Source organism: Lissotriton vulgaris, chromosome 5, assembly GCF_964263255.1.
Source record: "Lissotriton vulgaris chromosome 5, aLisVul1.2, whole genome shotgun sequence".
NCBI lineage: Eukaryota > Metazoa > Chordata > Amphibia > Caudata > Salamandridae > Lissotriton > Lissotriton vulgaris.
In genome coordinates this window covers 236,364,360-236,379,576 of record NC_141693.1, presented here as the reverse complement: position 1 = coordinate 236,379,576, position 15,217 = coordinate 236,364,360, and the positions used below count along the sequence as shown (strand labels likewise).

The 15,217-nt window shown below is 41.9% G+C and overlaps 1 protein-coding gene across 1 annotated transcript in view; it reads right to left on the bottom strand.

Moving 5' to 3' along the window:
• The window catches only part of LOC147710581 (cholesterol 7-desaturase nvd-like), a 300,441-nt gene that overhangs the window by 225,044 nt on the left and 60,180 nt on the right, over positions 1–15,217 (bottom strand). Inside the window, exon 2 of the mRNA XM_086921252.1 lies at positions 4,546–4,734. Coding sequence (XP_086777378.1) covers positions 4,546–4,734 — 189 coding nt within the window. The remainder of the gene's footprint in view (positions 1–4,545; positions 4,735–15,217) is intronic.

Sequence of the window (15,217 nt, the reverse complement as noted above, 5' to 3'; positions counted from 1 at the left end):
CTTGGTGTCTCCATTCCTGGTTATACGAAAGCGTGCAGGTTCGAATAATCCATACTTGATGTCCAGTTTGCGCAGCTGAGGCCGTAGAGAGAGGAACGCCTTCCGCCTTTCATTTGTCTCTTTGGAGAAGTCTGCCGCCATGTGAATAGTATGGCCTTGAAATAAGAAGGAGCCACGTGAACGAGCCATTGACAAGATCTGTCGAGTATGCTCATGTCGAAGGAAGCAAGCAATAATTGGTCTAGGTCGAGCAGAGGCACCAGAACGTGGAGGCCCTAGTCTATGAGCACGTTGTATTTCAAGAGGAAGAGTAAAAGAAATACCAGTCAACATGGGAAGAGTCTCACATAAAAAAAGCTTCATGTCTTGCTTTTCAACATTTTCCGGAAATCCAAAAAATCGAATATTGTCTCTACGACTACGATCTTCCAAATCAATAATTTTACTATGTAAAAATAATAAATCTTGATCTGAGCCATGGACAGTATCCAGTCGAGTTTCCATATCCGATATCTTAGAGTCAATAGCATCAATTCGTGTATGGAAGGTAGTAAGTTCAGCACGAATAGACTTAGTCTCAGTAGCCAAGGATGTCATTGTGATGTCCAGCCCCTCCAGTCTGCGGTTGACACCAGAAAGTTCGAGCAGGATACGTTGCATAGTATCGGACAAAGATTTGTCACTCTGAGAGGATGCAGCTGCCGATGAGGGGGGCGATGAGGAGCCATTACCTTTCACCAGTGGATTGGAACTTTGTTTCACCATTTCAGTAAAAAGTGGCGGTTTGGGGCCACGACCCCCATTTTTGTTATTGGACATTGCAGCGCACCGTTGAAAAGGTGGTCTACAAAAACGGATTGATAAGATATTGGAGTGCGAAGCAATGATGAAACCAAGAGTATGTCAGATAATAACAGGAAGATAGTAAAATACACGCAGCAAGTGAATGTCTAAAGCAGACAGCATACAATTAATGACTGAAATTTGAAAGTCATTATAGCATTTGCCACAAAATATCAAATAGTATGCCACTAAACCAAAGTAGTGCTGAAGTGTCAAGTCATGCGTGCCAAAAGGACCTCAGAAACAAAATATGGAAATACAGTGAATCAGTGCGACAGTGGAGTAGCAATGCAGTGATGACAAATATATTATGCATAGTGTGAGAGTACACATTGAGTTTGAAGGTAAAGTATCATACACTCAAAACTGCCACAAAGAAAACATGAGAATATGGTGCTAGCAAATAAAGCATTTCACAGAAGCTAATAACATATAACTATTATTGTAACTGAAAAGACATCTCTTTTGTATGCATCCCCCATCTGCCTTCAACTTGTAAGCGGAATTAGCGAAGCGTCACAGCAGAGAGACAGAATGACATAGCATAGGAAGTGATAAGACTGATAGAGTCAAGTAACTCTGACCCAAATGTCACTTATGTCTCCCCAATCAACTGAAGAAAAGTGTCAAGGCAGGTGGGTAAAGTCAAGGAGGAAAATTGTATTTTTGCAAGTAAATCTGTCTGTACTGTTAACACTGACGTTTCAAGGAATATTTATATCTGCTTCTGTATATTAAAGCACTCCATAAGGAATAATAATTCATGCAGCTGTAACTGTTCAAGTTGTGCTATTTAAACTGGGCACTTGTACGTTATTGCCTAAAAAGAAAATGCTCTGTAGTATAGTGACAAGTGTGTCACTCGTGCAAATGTCTGTCTCTTTCCCCCTTGCGGTGCTCTCTCCTCCAAATTAATATTGCTGGCAGCTGCGGGACGAATTAGGTAGTGAAATGCTGAGGAGGGCGCTGTAAGCACTAGAATGCAGGCAAAGGCATTGAGGAAAACAAACTGTAGCCTCGGTGAAGCGCGCCCCCACCGTCTGAGGGGGCGCGGCCTAGAACATGAGGAGGCGCGGTCCTGTGGTATGAGGAACGCCGCCCTCGCTGAGGAGAGGCGCGGCTTCCAAAGCGCGCGAGCACCGCAGAGCACTGCACTGGACCGGCCGTCTCACCGTCACCCTGTCATCTCGGGAACAGGAGCAGCCATCCGGGAAAGAAAACCCCCGCAGCAGTCCTCATGGGTCTCCGAGTGCAGTAATCGCCTCAGAGACGTCCCACACGGCCAGGTAGGACTAGGAGGCTCGTCAGGGGTCCGTCCCTCGGCGGAGCTCTCCTAGCAGGCGGCCATCTTCCTGTGTGGCCAGACCACGCCCCCTGACATACACTTTTAGACACACCTCCTGCCACAAGTTCTAAAATTGCGAACTTTAGAGCTGGGGAGCTTCGTTAGAATCTCAGCATCAGCTCATTATCCTGTGATTCCAGGCAAATCGCTTTGTCTCCCCGTGCCTACCACAAATGAATGTGTTCTTCTGTAATGTAAATTGTGCTCATGCCATGTTGTAGAGTTCGCTCACACACTACTGAACGCGCACTCATAAGTGCATCAGGAGTGCACTGTGAATCGAAGCGTTTCACAGGCCTGTCACAGATAAGAAATGCTATCAAAACGAAATCCTACAAAACAATATACTACTGGCCGGCAGCAATTCAAACCCGGACAATTTCGGGACGAATATATATATATATATATATATATATATATATATATATATATACACATACATACATACATACATACACACACACACACACACACAAGTTGCCCTGCTGTGAGAACTCGCCATTAAGCGGGACATAAATTCATGACTCCATGCCTTCTACGTCCGAAGTTTCTTTATTAACATTATCCTTACGCGTTTCAAGGCCTCCTGGCCTCTTCGTCAGAGGATTACAAGTGCAGAAAACAGTCAATGTTTACTACGGTACTTAAACCGCATGCGCTGGATGTCTCACAGGTGTGTAATTTTTCTGGCATGCTGGTACCTGTAGTTTGGTTGTTCTGATAATCACCATAGTTTTACCCCAGTGGGCTCCGTTTTTCTGACACCAATTCACAGTCACTGATTAAAACCCCAGTGGGCCTACATATACACATATATATATATATATATATATATATATATATATATATATATATATATATATATATATATATATATACATACATATACACATATAAATAAATCGAACACCAGTCCAACCTTTTTACTTCAAAAAGAAGGCGCTGACTCCGTGGATACTTCAAAGTAAGATTAGCTTTATTCCACAATTATCTGCTCAGACGCGTTTCGGTGGACAGAACCACCTTGCTCACTCATCTGATCTCAAAGCAGCTCAACTAATATAGATCCAAAGCTGAAATGCTAGAACTGGTTTGGTCGTCATGGCAACCGTATGACACCATTCTAAACAACATAGAAGAGTTTTTTGACTTTTCACTCTCTGAAACTTTAGGCATGTTGATATCTAACATTATATACAAGCATGTACCTACATTACATCTAATCAGTAATATTATTCTCTAGTACATTTCCATATTGCGGAAAAGAAAAACACATTGTGACATATAAATGCAATTCGTGAATATTTACAAGGACTATTTACAAACATAATAAAACCTGAATTGCTGAGTCTGTTCCTTATTTGAGCTAACTGCTTCGTCAAATCTTGCGTGTTGCTGTGTAAACCTGTGGCTATTTGTCAAATGGCAGGCAACCCCAGCTGATTAATGTCATTATATGTAAAGTGCACTCCCGTGTCAACTCCTTGGTTATGGAGTGATATGGCTATGTGAGACCAGAAGTTTTCCTTTTAACATCCGCGATGTTCTCTCCCTGTGCACTGTCAAAGCTAGTGCCTGAACAGATTGCGCGCTTGTGTACCTATGCCATATATCCCTATATGGAAAGAACCTATTAGACTGATACAACCCAAGTGGGTGGAGGTATTGAAACTCGTTTAAAACTCATTGGGATGCCGGACTCCTGTCAATCAATCAATCAGTGACACTTATAAAGCGCGCTACATACCCGTAGGGTCACAAGGCGCTGGGGGGTTGCTCCTTGATTAACTGAAGTCTAAGTATGACATATATGTGCTCTGCCACAGGTGTTCCAATGTGCAAAGAAAACTTAAGTGTTCCTAGTGTCAAACTTAATTAAACTCAAATTATATGATCAATAGTGAGATCTAGATGTTTTACGGGGGGCTAGAGTATGCAGGCCAAGCGGCAGAGGGCTAGAGGTGCACATTAAGCGCCTCGTGCACATTCAACCCGTTGGGGATGTTTGAGTCGAGTAGAATGATATATCTCCACTCGGGTCTTCTGAGTGCCAAAAGTCGATTTCCTCCCCTGATGTTCTTAGGGATGCTATCTATTACGAAAAATGTAAGATCTTTGGCATTTCCTGCGGATAGAGAGATAGAGCGATATATTCATTTTTTCCTCAGTTGGAATGATTGCCAAAACAGGAGCAGTTTGGAGACCTGTGCCGTCCCTCTGAGTAGAAAATACCTTGCCCTAATACTTGCTGATGGACATATGTCCTCAAAAATGCAAACAGAACCACTGCCAACAATAATGAAATGCGCCAATAAGTATCCTAAACAAATTATAAGATTTGAGGGTGTACCATTTACCTTTCTCAGCATATGGGATCCTTTTACACTTTCCATCTTCTCCATTGAATTGCCACCCATGAAATGGGCATTCAATGCAATCTCCCACAACCCGGCCTCCAACAGCCAGATTAGCACCAAGATGAGGGCAATATGCATCTACGACATATACCTGTCCCTCCTGGGTTCGATATACGGCAACCTGTTCACCTATACAAAGCAGAAGAGGTTAAAATCATTATTACAAAATGTACATGTTCTACAAACAAGAACCTCTAGGTAAGAAACATAACCATGGTTATAAAAAGGACGAAATGCAAATGAAGGATCATTCACTAGTATAATCAACAAGGTTTTCCCACAATTACCAGCCCATAGCAAAACCTGCTTAAAACCCAACTTCCCATTATCCAGTGTACCTGATGAAGTACTAGAACAGCAAACAAGTGCTGAGCCTGAAAGGTGGGCACAAGTCTCACACTAATGTCACATGAGGATGGGAAGCACAATGTGGTTCTGCTCCGACACTTCACTGATCTAGAACCACCAAGACAGGGGAACTGCAATGCAGTTGCTGAAAATGGCTCAGATTGTGTTCCCTTCGAAATCATATGGGAAAGGAAAGAGATATAATAAGGGCTTTGTTCTTCAGAAACAAGATAATTATATTGACAAGGCATTTTTTGGTTGATAAGACTAGACGAGGCAACAAGGTCTCAGAAGAGGCAGTATATTCTAAGCATCCACGCTTCCCAGTCTGTCTGGGTCTCACTAAAGTGCCAGCTTTTCTACATTTTCCCCAAAACTCAGAAGTACCACCAAACATTTGGGGAAAGTGTTAAGTATTGCTGTACTTTTGACCAACACGATGAGCACAGTCATCCAGCCCACATTAATGAAATGCTTTCGCACGAGCGTCAGAAACAGGGGGGCACTAACAGATGGGAAACCTGAATACACAGAGTACAGGCTTCAGACCATGGACAAACTACAAATCAACATACCATGTAGGACCTACTGAGTGAGTGCCACTATATTGCCGACATCCTTTGAAAAGCTTTACACTTTAAGTATTTGAACGTAAAAGGCAAGAGTACTGCAACATAATTTTATCAATGCAGGCATGATTATAGAGTGACACAGGGTAGAGCCAAACATTAAAATTTTGTATATGTACGTAAACATTGGTCAAAAAGGTAGTTGCATGTAACCTCAGGGCTGCAAGAATTTTTGTTATCTTGTCAGGGTAACCACTCCATCATTAAATTAACCTGAGCTCAACATCCTATTAAACTCCGTCACATTAGAACAGTCCTAAGTTGAGTATAGTATAGTACAGAAATCCCCCTGGTCAAGGAAACGGAGGAAGTGAGGAAAACAGTAGATGGCGGCGGTTCAGCGGTTATGATTTTACTGTGCTTATCGGCGGCCTTCGATAATGTTGATCATACCACTCTTATTGGCCATCTAAAGAAAATAGGAGTTAAGGGGATTGCACTCAAGCTTCTCTCCTCCTTTCTCAGCGACAGATCTCAAACAGTAGTGTTAGGGAATTTCAACTACCCACCCTACTCACTGCTTTGTGGAGTTCCACAGGGGTCGTCTCTTATCCCCACGCTTTTTAACGTTTATGTCGCGAAATTGGCCCCGCTTATAAGAAGTTTCAACTTAAAGGTAACTTTGTATGCAGATGACACTCAGTTGATAATTGCAGCAGCTCATGACTCATCAGGCCCCCTAAGATTCTGTAACTGTATCAAGGCAATCAGTGGCTGAATGAGTGGGCACTGCCTGAAGCTTAATGCAGGGAAAACAGATTATGTTGCTCTGAAACCCCCCCCAAGCTTAGTCCACCAATTGGTGGACTGATAATCTGCCCCAACCTCCTCGCCCTGTCACTAAAGCGAAGAATTTGGGAATAATTGATGACAACCTTAATATGAGCGCGCAAATATCTGTCATATCCGCAGCTTACTAGATAATAAAAATGATAAGAAAATGTATTCCTTTCATCCCGGACAGCCACAGAAAAACATTAATAATCCTTCTTGCACTGCCAAGGCTGGACTACTGTGATAGTCTTTATCGTCGTCTTAGAAAAACATATGAGTTGACTACAACTAGTTCAAAATGCTGCATTAAGACTGATTTTTAATATTCCCAAATTCTATTCCATTAAGCAGGGACTTAGCTTGACTGTGCATGGGAAGCCAGTGCATCTTGCGAAGTTTAAAGCCACCTGCTTGTCCCACAAAGGACTGCATAACTCAGGTCCAGAATTTCTCAGGTCAGCTTTAAAGAGATACAAGCCCAACAGAGAACTCAGATCGTCCAATGCCAATTTATTCGTTGTTCTAACATTTAAGAAGATACAATGGGGAAGCAGAGGTATAGTCCTCTATACAATCAAACTCTGGACCAGCCTCCCAGCCCACCTCAGCGCTATTCCTTCATGAACACCATTCAGGAAGAAGATAAAAGCCTGGCTATTTAACATCTAAGTCACCACTCACCTGCCTCTTCTGACAGCGCCAAGATACCTTAAGAAATTTTTAAAGCGTGTGATTACTAAACACATGGTAGAGAGCAGACAGGTCAAACTTAGGGAAATGGCTACAGTATTCATGCAGTACCAAAACAGTAATAACATCAAATCAAAAAACAATAAAAATACCAAACTGAATTAGGAAAAGAGTAAGATTTAGTAAACAAAAATGACAAAAATCCAATAAGGATAAATAGATATGAATTAAAAAGAACTTTATGTAGCAATAGGTTCAAAGAGGGCAAAGCGCCAATGTTAGTCAATAGTTGCAGACCTAGGTGCAATTTGAGCCAAAGGGCGATAGAGTGTGACCAGGACCAACCTGGTTGGTGTATTGAACCCAAAGACTTCGTCTTTTAAGACCCAATCAACAACATGACTACATTTCTAAAGCCACCAGGACCCGGGGGGGGGGAGGGGTGACTTCAAAGCTTACAGGGTGTCAGGCAGAGGCCAATAGCAGGGTCCAGTTGTCACTGGTCAGTTATTTGCCTCAAGGAAAAAACTTCTTGCAGCTGGACTTCCTACATCCACACAAGAGGCCAGCCAACTGACCCTTGGAGTCAACTTCTTAGTCCTCGGTACAAGAGAGCAGACCCAGTCCTTCAGGGCCCCCCGTTAGGTCACAGATACCAGGTCCAGTCCTTTGCATCTTCCACAGGTCCATAAATGTTCTGAAGTGGGTGCCTGGAAATGCCACATTCATGCCTGGCACTACATAGTGAATCAAAAGGACTCCTGGACACCTCTTAACCAATATGAAAAGGTTCCTAGAGGTAGCCCTACCCACTTTTGCGCCGGTTCAGGTTCACCTTGCCGCAAACAGGCCCAAAATGCAATGTTAGGGCATTTTGAAGACAACAAACGTCATACTAAACATGTGGCTCAACAGACCGGTTAAGCAAGATTTGACACTGTAGTGTCAAAAATGATGCCCACAGTCCCACCTTGCATAGTCTATGGCAGTGGTTCCCAATCTGTGCGTCGCAGCACCCTGGTCGCCATCAAAACTAGCCAGGGGCGCCGTGCACCAAGCACACTATTTGGGAACCACTGGTTTAAATACTTTACTGAAACCATCAACAGGCTGACAAAACTCCATACAAACAGCACCTATAACGATCCTACTGTCAGCAGACTCGGCACCACAATTGAGGGATTTTCCGATCTAAAATATCCCCCCTCGCAGAATGCGACTTAGAACTTGCCCCCTAAGTAAAAAATGAGTGTGGCTGACTGGGGGCTTCCAGGCGGAGACTTCTAGAAGTAGCAGCACTACAACCCAGTTCCCAGGGACTGACCCTAGAGAGGAAGAACTCGCTCTTTAGAAGGTGAGTTTTAGTATCTTCCCACCCCAACTGCCTCGGTCTAAAATCCTCAGTTTCTGCACCTAGCCTCTCCCCTTCTTATGGGACTAGTTTCCTTGCGAACTGCCACATCCTTCGCTCGGCCCTTGAAGTGGTGCATTTCGATTTAGGGGCCTTCTGCGTCCGGCCTACAGAACTCTGAGGCTGGGGAGTGAGGCACCATTTAAAGCACCCTTCTTTTCTCCAGAGGCACCAGCATACCTAAACACCAGTAAGACAAGCAAAAAAAAAATGAAGCAGCTTTCAAGCGGAGGGGGTCTGGTGTTTTATGGACTGCCACCCTAAGGGAAGAGGTTGGAGTTTATTTTACCTCTAATTCTTATGTATGGTCCTCGTGTGCCCTCGTAGAGCTGGGCAACTTTATTTATTCCTCGACTGGGTATAAGACTGGAGTAATGTATGGAAGGCCTTGGTCCCAGTGTTTTCGCGCACAATGCCCTTTCGGAAACAGCTCTGTGTTTATTACTTAAGTTGGTATTATAGGAGCTGCTTTCTCTGTTATGTTCTTTAAATGTATCTGTGTTTTAACTAAGAGCGATGGCATGAGTAGCACGGTTTTATTTGTCTGTGTTTGAGGCAGCATTTTTGGAGATTAGCTGACTATGCAGCGAGAATTGAGACCTTTCGTTCACTGAACATATGCGAGGCCATAGGGCACCTTGTGTCACTGCCACCAAGCAGTTCTCAAAATAATATTCGTTCTGGAATGTAAAATCATACGCCTAGTACACTTTGTGATCTAATTTGGTTTTATTCACCGATTGCACAGTTGATAGAGTGGTACCTACTAAACGACGTTTATTGCAAAATTCTGTTCTTTATGGCTGGGCATGTGCTTGTATTATTATATTAAAATGTGAAACACTCTAGGATTGTAATAACCCCATCCCAATTACTTCCAGGGAGTATAATGGAAGTACTCCTGAGGCCAGGCTTGCATCCCACCACCTGCCAAAAAAAGGTAACAGTGGAGAGCCACAGCCAACGGCCAATAGTTCAAGGGAGCCACGGGTCGAAAAAGTTTGGGAACCACTGGTCTATGGAATTCAGAGGAGTTCTCTCTGCCAATTCAGGACAGCCTGTTTGCTCCTGGGAGGCAATTCTCAGCTTTGCATACTTTTCAAAATGGCGAAAATCCCATAAAGAGAACCACAGACACAAATTTTCACCAAGGCAGAGCGCAGGCCGAGAGTTGGTAAACTTATCCTAATTAGCCTTCAGACCGTTCAGGCAGGGAAAGGGTAAATTTCTAAAAGTTACTTTTCCCTAATACTTATTAAAAACATACAACTTTGCCACTCAATTGGATTTTAATAACTTAAAAATAGCGATTTAATTATTATTTTTCTGGCAGGTACCATTCTAGAGCTATGGTATTGGTATTTTAATCTATACTCTGGTTTTCTACATAGACCAGCTATGCATGCCACTGTGAAAATAGCTTTTAGGGCTGCAACCTACCTTGTGGGCTTCAAGATTTACCCTCTTCGCCGCTAATGACAAGGGTAACTCGTCATGGAGTTTCCATTGATTTCAATGGAAATTACATTGTGGCACCAGAAGCACCATAGCATCCAAGTGGTTACACTGGGGCGACTTACTAATATTTAAAATAAAGAATATATCTTAGGTCATACTTTTTTAGCATATTGCAAATCACCTTCGATCTCCATGAACTTATAAAAGAAACTCTGCTTTCGGACTAGTTCCTCTGTAACGCCACCGAACTGGAGTGGCTTGCAATATCCTTATGTCCAGCAGAGGGTACTTTACTCCACATATAAACCTGCTTGGATCACTACTCAAGGCTTACAGCTGGTTAGGGAGAGGAGAGTTTTGGTCGCTATGGAATGGGAGCATGGTTGACACCAAACTGCCACTTCTAATGAGCGAGTCACGCTAAAAAATGTTATGCTTTCAGCAATATGCCGTACCAAATACATATATACCATTTCACAAATAAAAACGTTAAGATGCATTACATATAGGTCAGTAGTGGAAGACTGTCTTTTGTATACTGTAGACTTTAAAAAGCAGGGAGAGCTCCCAAAATATTCCACTGGCTACCCTTTTTGTAATTAAGAGCATGAAATAGGAAGGGCTTTCATTTCAAGAAACTAAAATGGAACAAATGCAGTCTTTATAATCTACAATGAACAAGAGAACATGTTGGAGCTACTGAGATGCCGGATTGGCAGCATTATTGGCCAGATTAAGTAAAGGAAAATTACAGAAAAAGTCAAGAGAAGTCAAAATGAACATTATTGGAAAAATCTAGAGAAAATCCAGTCAGAAACTCCTTCCCAGCGAACTACCCTGGGACATTTGTAAGTATTAAGAGTGTGCAGGTATGTTGGTGGTAGCACAATGGTAAGGCACAGGTGAATGCACACCTGAGACGAAGGCAGAATCCAGGGCTTGAAACAGTCGATCGACCCATTTGGAGTAAAGGTGTTTCACACCTGAAATATTCCAATTAGAACAGGAAAGCGTCTTGACGGATTACCCATGTTAAGAGTATTCTCTTTAATTAACACATCAGAACATTAGCAGTAAGCCAGAAACAAGTTGCATGACTTAAAACGACTAATGAATAAGCACCCATAATCTTAAATACCGGAAGCATTGCAGAAATCTCAGTAGCATAGGTGGTTGCAAAAAGAAAGATTCTGATGAAGGAAATGGGCAGCAAGTACAGAGGAGTTGTCAAAACCAGTCCTATACTCAGCAAAGCCCAGGCCCGTGCGTATAAATATTAACACACTCAACAACAAGTCAGATCCCTAGACTCCCTAAAAGACATCAAGTCTGCTGACAAAAATTTAAGCATACTAGATCAGCAACAAGTCTCACTAGACATTCGTGTCTTTTGTCTAATGGCTCATTCAAACACGTACTCGACAAAATAACCTCAATTAGGACTAAGCTGCCAAACGGTCTTAGACTACTAAGTGAAACAACCAGCATACCTAAAAATCCATCACTTTATGAAGATTCCAACACCATGGGGGTATCAGAATAAAAAAATAATAAGACCATGAAAGAAAACCAACTCATTTCTAGTTTCAATTCAAGAACAGAGTTCACATTTGGGAGAGAGGTGGGTGAAACAGCACCAAGGCCTCAAGAAGAGACTCAATCAATGAGTATATAGGCAATAGTATGCACAGAAATCTAAATGTGCAGCAGTGGAATACACTTCACAGTTAAGCCTATGCTACGAGTACTACAAGAAAAGACAGACCTCCTGCGTGAGAAGAGAGGGAGCGAGACTGCAGTACAGAATAGAGAGTGAAGCACACAAAACGTTAGAGCTTAGCATAGTAAACAGTGAGAGCATGGTACTCCAAAGAGTAACACTGTGGAACAGAAAGGAAGAAAGAGAAAAGTAAAGAAAGAGCGTACACCCGAGGTGGCAGTGGCTACAGAGGCAAAAAAAACAAAAACAAGACCAGACATAGCATACTGGAAGTTACAGAGAGAAGACAGAGGACGCTTAAGAATATCCAGCACCATCAACGGATACACGTAGATATGAAAGAGGGTTTGCAAGAAAATACAAACAATTGGGATGTTTGCGCACAACGATTTCCAGTTCACTGAAGGTCAACAAATCAATGTCGTCAATAAGTCCAAACAAGCAGACAGACTTTGTACTGAAGAAATTCCATTCTCATCCTGGGATCAAACACTTAAAACTATATTCCAATTCAAAGAGCTCCTTCCCCACAGAAAGTCCCTGCTAGGGTTCTGGCGTTACTCTGACTGGGGCAACAGATTTCATGGAACCAACCTAACTGGCTCAAGGCAGGTATAGAGGCAGGTGACCTTAGCAGCTAGGCCTTTAGTACCAGTCTATGTATCTTTCTCCCTGTAGATCAAGTGCTATTTGTGCCACAAAGAACTTGAGAAGATTTCGATCTGCACTTATAACTGGTGCCATCACTGTATTACGAAATAGCTGCAGCATGAAGTTTTAGATTCAAATTTTAAAAGTGATTTCTATAAATAAAGAAATCACGTAAAACATTTCATATTACATCAGAGCTACTCTACAATCCAGGCAAATCCAAAAGCAGACGTATTCTTCGGCAGAACTGAGAATGAGGGTGGGGGTAAAAACAGCTATCTCAATATCTAACAAGATACAAGAAAAGCAATCACCCATGACATAGCAAATAGACAGAAAAAAGAAAATCAGATATAATAGATGTTTTATGTTGGGGTATCAATGCTATGGTTTTGTCAATTTGTTAAGTAATAGTGATAATCCCTAGCATTTTGTGGACATACATTGCCAAATATTGTCTATTTCTGAAAAAAACGCTAGTGCGGAAATATGGAGGGTCATTTTTGACATATTGTACATAAACAAACAACAAAGACATTAAGAAGGGCCAGAAGGATGTTTATAGACCAGCCTAGGTTATCTCCCTCAAAACACTACATGTACAACATACAAACCCAGGGGTCTAAAAAGAGGGTATCGGAAACCTCTAGAAAGGATATCTTAATGTTTGTATTAATATATCAAGACAGAGTCAGGACTAACTGATAGTTTATATGGGACATGGAATGTCAAACAAACTACCACCAGTGATTGCAGAGGAATATCATAGGATTCCCATCAAAAATACTCATGATGATCAATATTATCACTTGGTCATCCTTAAGGGTCTCGTGTCTCTAGATCATTGAGACCTCGGTCGTACCCTTTATCCAGCCGGGATTCCGACCCGCAATCACTTTAGGACCAAGTGACTCTGATCTGGTGGGATCAAGTGCAGTGCAACAAAATTAAATGGTGTGGTGAAGTTATTAAAAAGGATAGAGAGACTACAAAAAACTTTGAGAGGGTCCTCCTCCTGTTATACCAAGAACAGTGCAATAATATATGTATCTGCAGTTCAACCAAATACCTGCATGGGGGCCAACATGTTTCAGCCTTAATGGGAAAAGGACCCTAGGCTTTCTTCAGGGCCTCTGTTCTAATTATATATGCTACTGCGTGTGATATAAAAAGTGTAAATTATATAGGAAATTTTAATTGAAGGTATTAAACAATCAAAAGGATATCATTTTCCATCGTCTGATAGTACTCCACAGGTCACATGGTGTATGCAACATCTATGACAACAAACACACGATGGACACAATGTTAAAAACCATCAATGTCCCCGAAAATCTGTCCAGTCACTTTCAAAACAAAAGACAGTGTCTACTCACCCAGTGTGCCCGGGGAACAGACCTCACCTCTCCTGGAACTGGCTCAGGATATGCGAGACCCCGCTCTATGAATGCAAAACATACTGGTCGTGTGGAGAGGCGACCTGGGCTTTGTTCTCTGCTTTCACAAGTGGTTGAATACTCAAAATAGATTCTTACGTTTCACCATGGAGACTAGCAAAGAATTGAAAGAAAGAATTGCCTTCCTGGATCTTTCCATTTACACTACTCCCACTGGTCTAGAAAGCGAACTCTTCCGCAAGCCTATGGCGAGGAACTCACTCCTCCTCTGAGAGCCAACACCCTAAGTCACTGCGTGACAATCTACCCTTCGGACAGTTCCTCTGAGTACGGCGGAACTGTTCCACATCCGAGACTTTTGCGAAACATGCAGCCAATCTCTCTAGCCAATTGACAGCCAGACATTATCCGGTCAAATTGGTCAGACGATCCCTTAAGAGGGCTACCAACAATAGTCGTGAAGCCTTGCTAGAGCCTCCAACTATCAAACCACCTCTGGATTGCTATAAATACTGCATTTGCACTTGGTGAATCCAGATGTAGTGAGCAAGGCGGACTTGTCCGCCAAAACGCGTCTGGTAGTTTATCTTGTTAAATAAATACCCTTGATCAAGAATCCCACGGAGTCGGTGCCTGCTTTCTGGAAAGCTTTGAACACAGGATTGAATATATAATATATATATATATATATGTGTATGTATATATTCAACACTTGCGAGCCATAAACAATGATGATCAAACGTACCCAGTGGCCAGACATATAAACAAGGTACATGAAGGCAACATAAAACATCTCTCCTATTTTGTAATTGACAGTGTCCCTAAGAACCCTAGAGGAGGAAACTGCAGGTTAGCCCTGAGACACCTGGAATCTAGGTACATTATCTTGTTAGATTCCAAGATCCCGAATGGACTAAATTCGGATGAAGCGTGAACAGTACATCTATAGTCCAGCGCAGTCCATTTCCTTAACTGAAACCCACTCTTTAAATACATCTGCAACTTCATTTATGTAAATACTATGTTTTTTCTTAAAAATTTCCTTTATGCACACGTTATCTAACACAATTATTTAAGAGACAGTACAGATTATACCATCTAGAAGCACAGAAAGATACATTTAAGACCAGCTATTGATACAAATAGACATGTAAATGGGTTGTCAGCGAGGCATTTATGCTGATATTGTCTTTAGACAAGATAATTCCCTTACTCCACTTGGAGATGAGGATCGTTTCATATTTGGGCTCAATTGATACGATTAATTTAGCCACACTTAACTTTTGACAGTGCGATGTATTTACTTTAGCACATGTAACTTTGTGTACGAGTGCTCTCTACATAGAAGCAGCTCGTATTTAGAAATAGCCATAAAATCCATAGTCTATCAATAGAATGTCATCAATTGCAATGGATAATTTAACTCTGTGCTAGATTTCTTATAATTATAATTAAGTTTGATTAATGAGTTCAATATTATTTCACTCACGTTTGTACACAAGCGCTTGAATGTGGCCTCTGCAATGTATTAGAA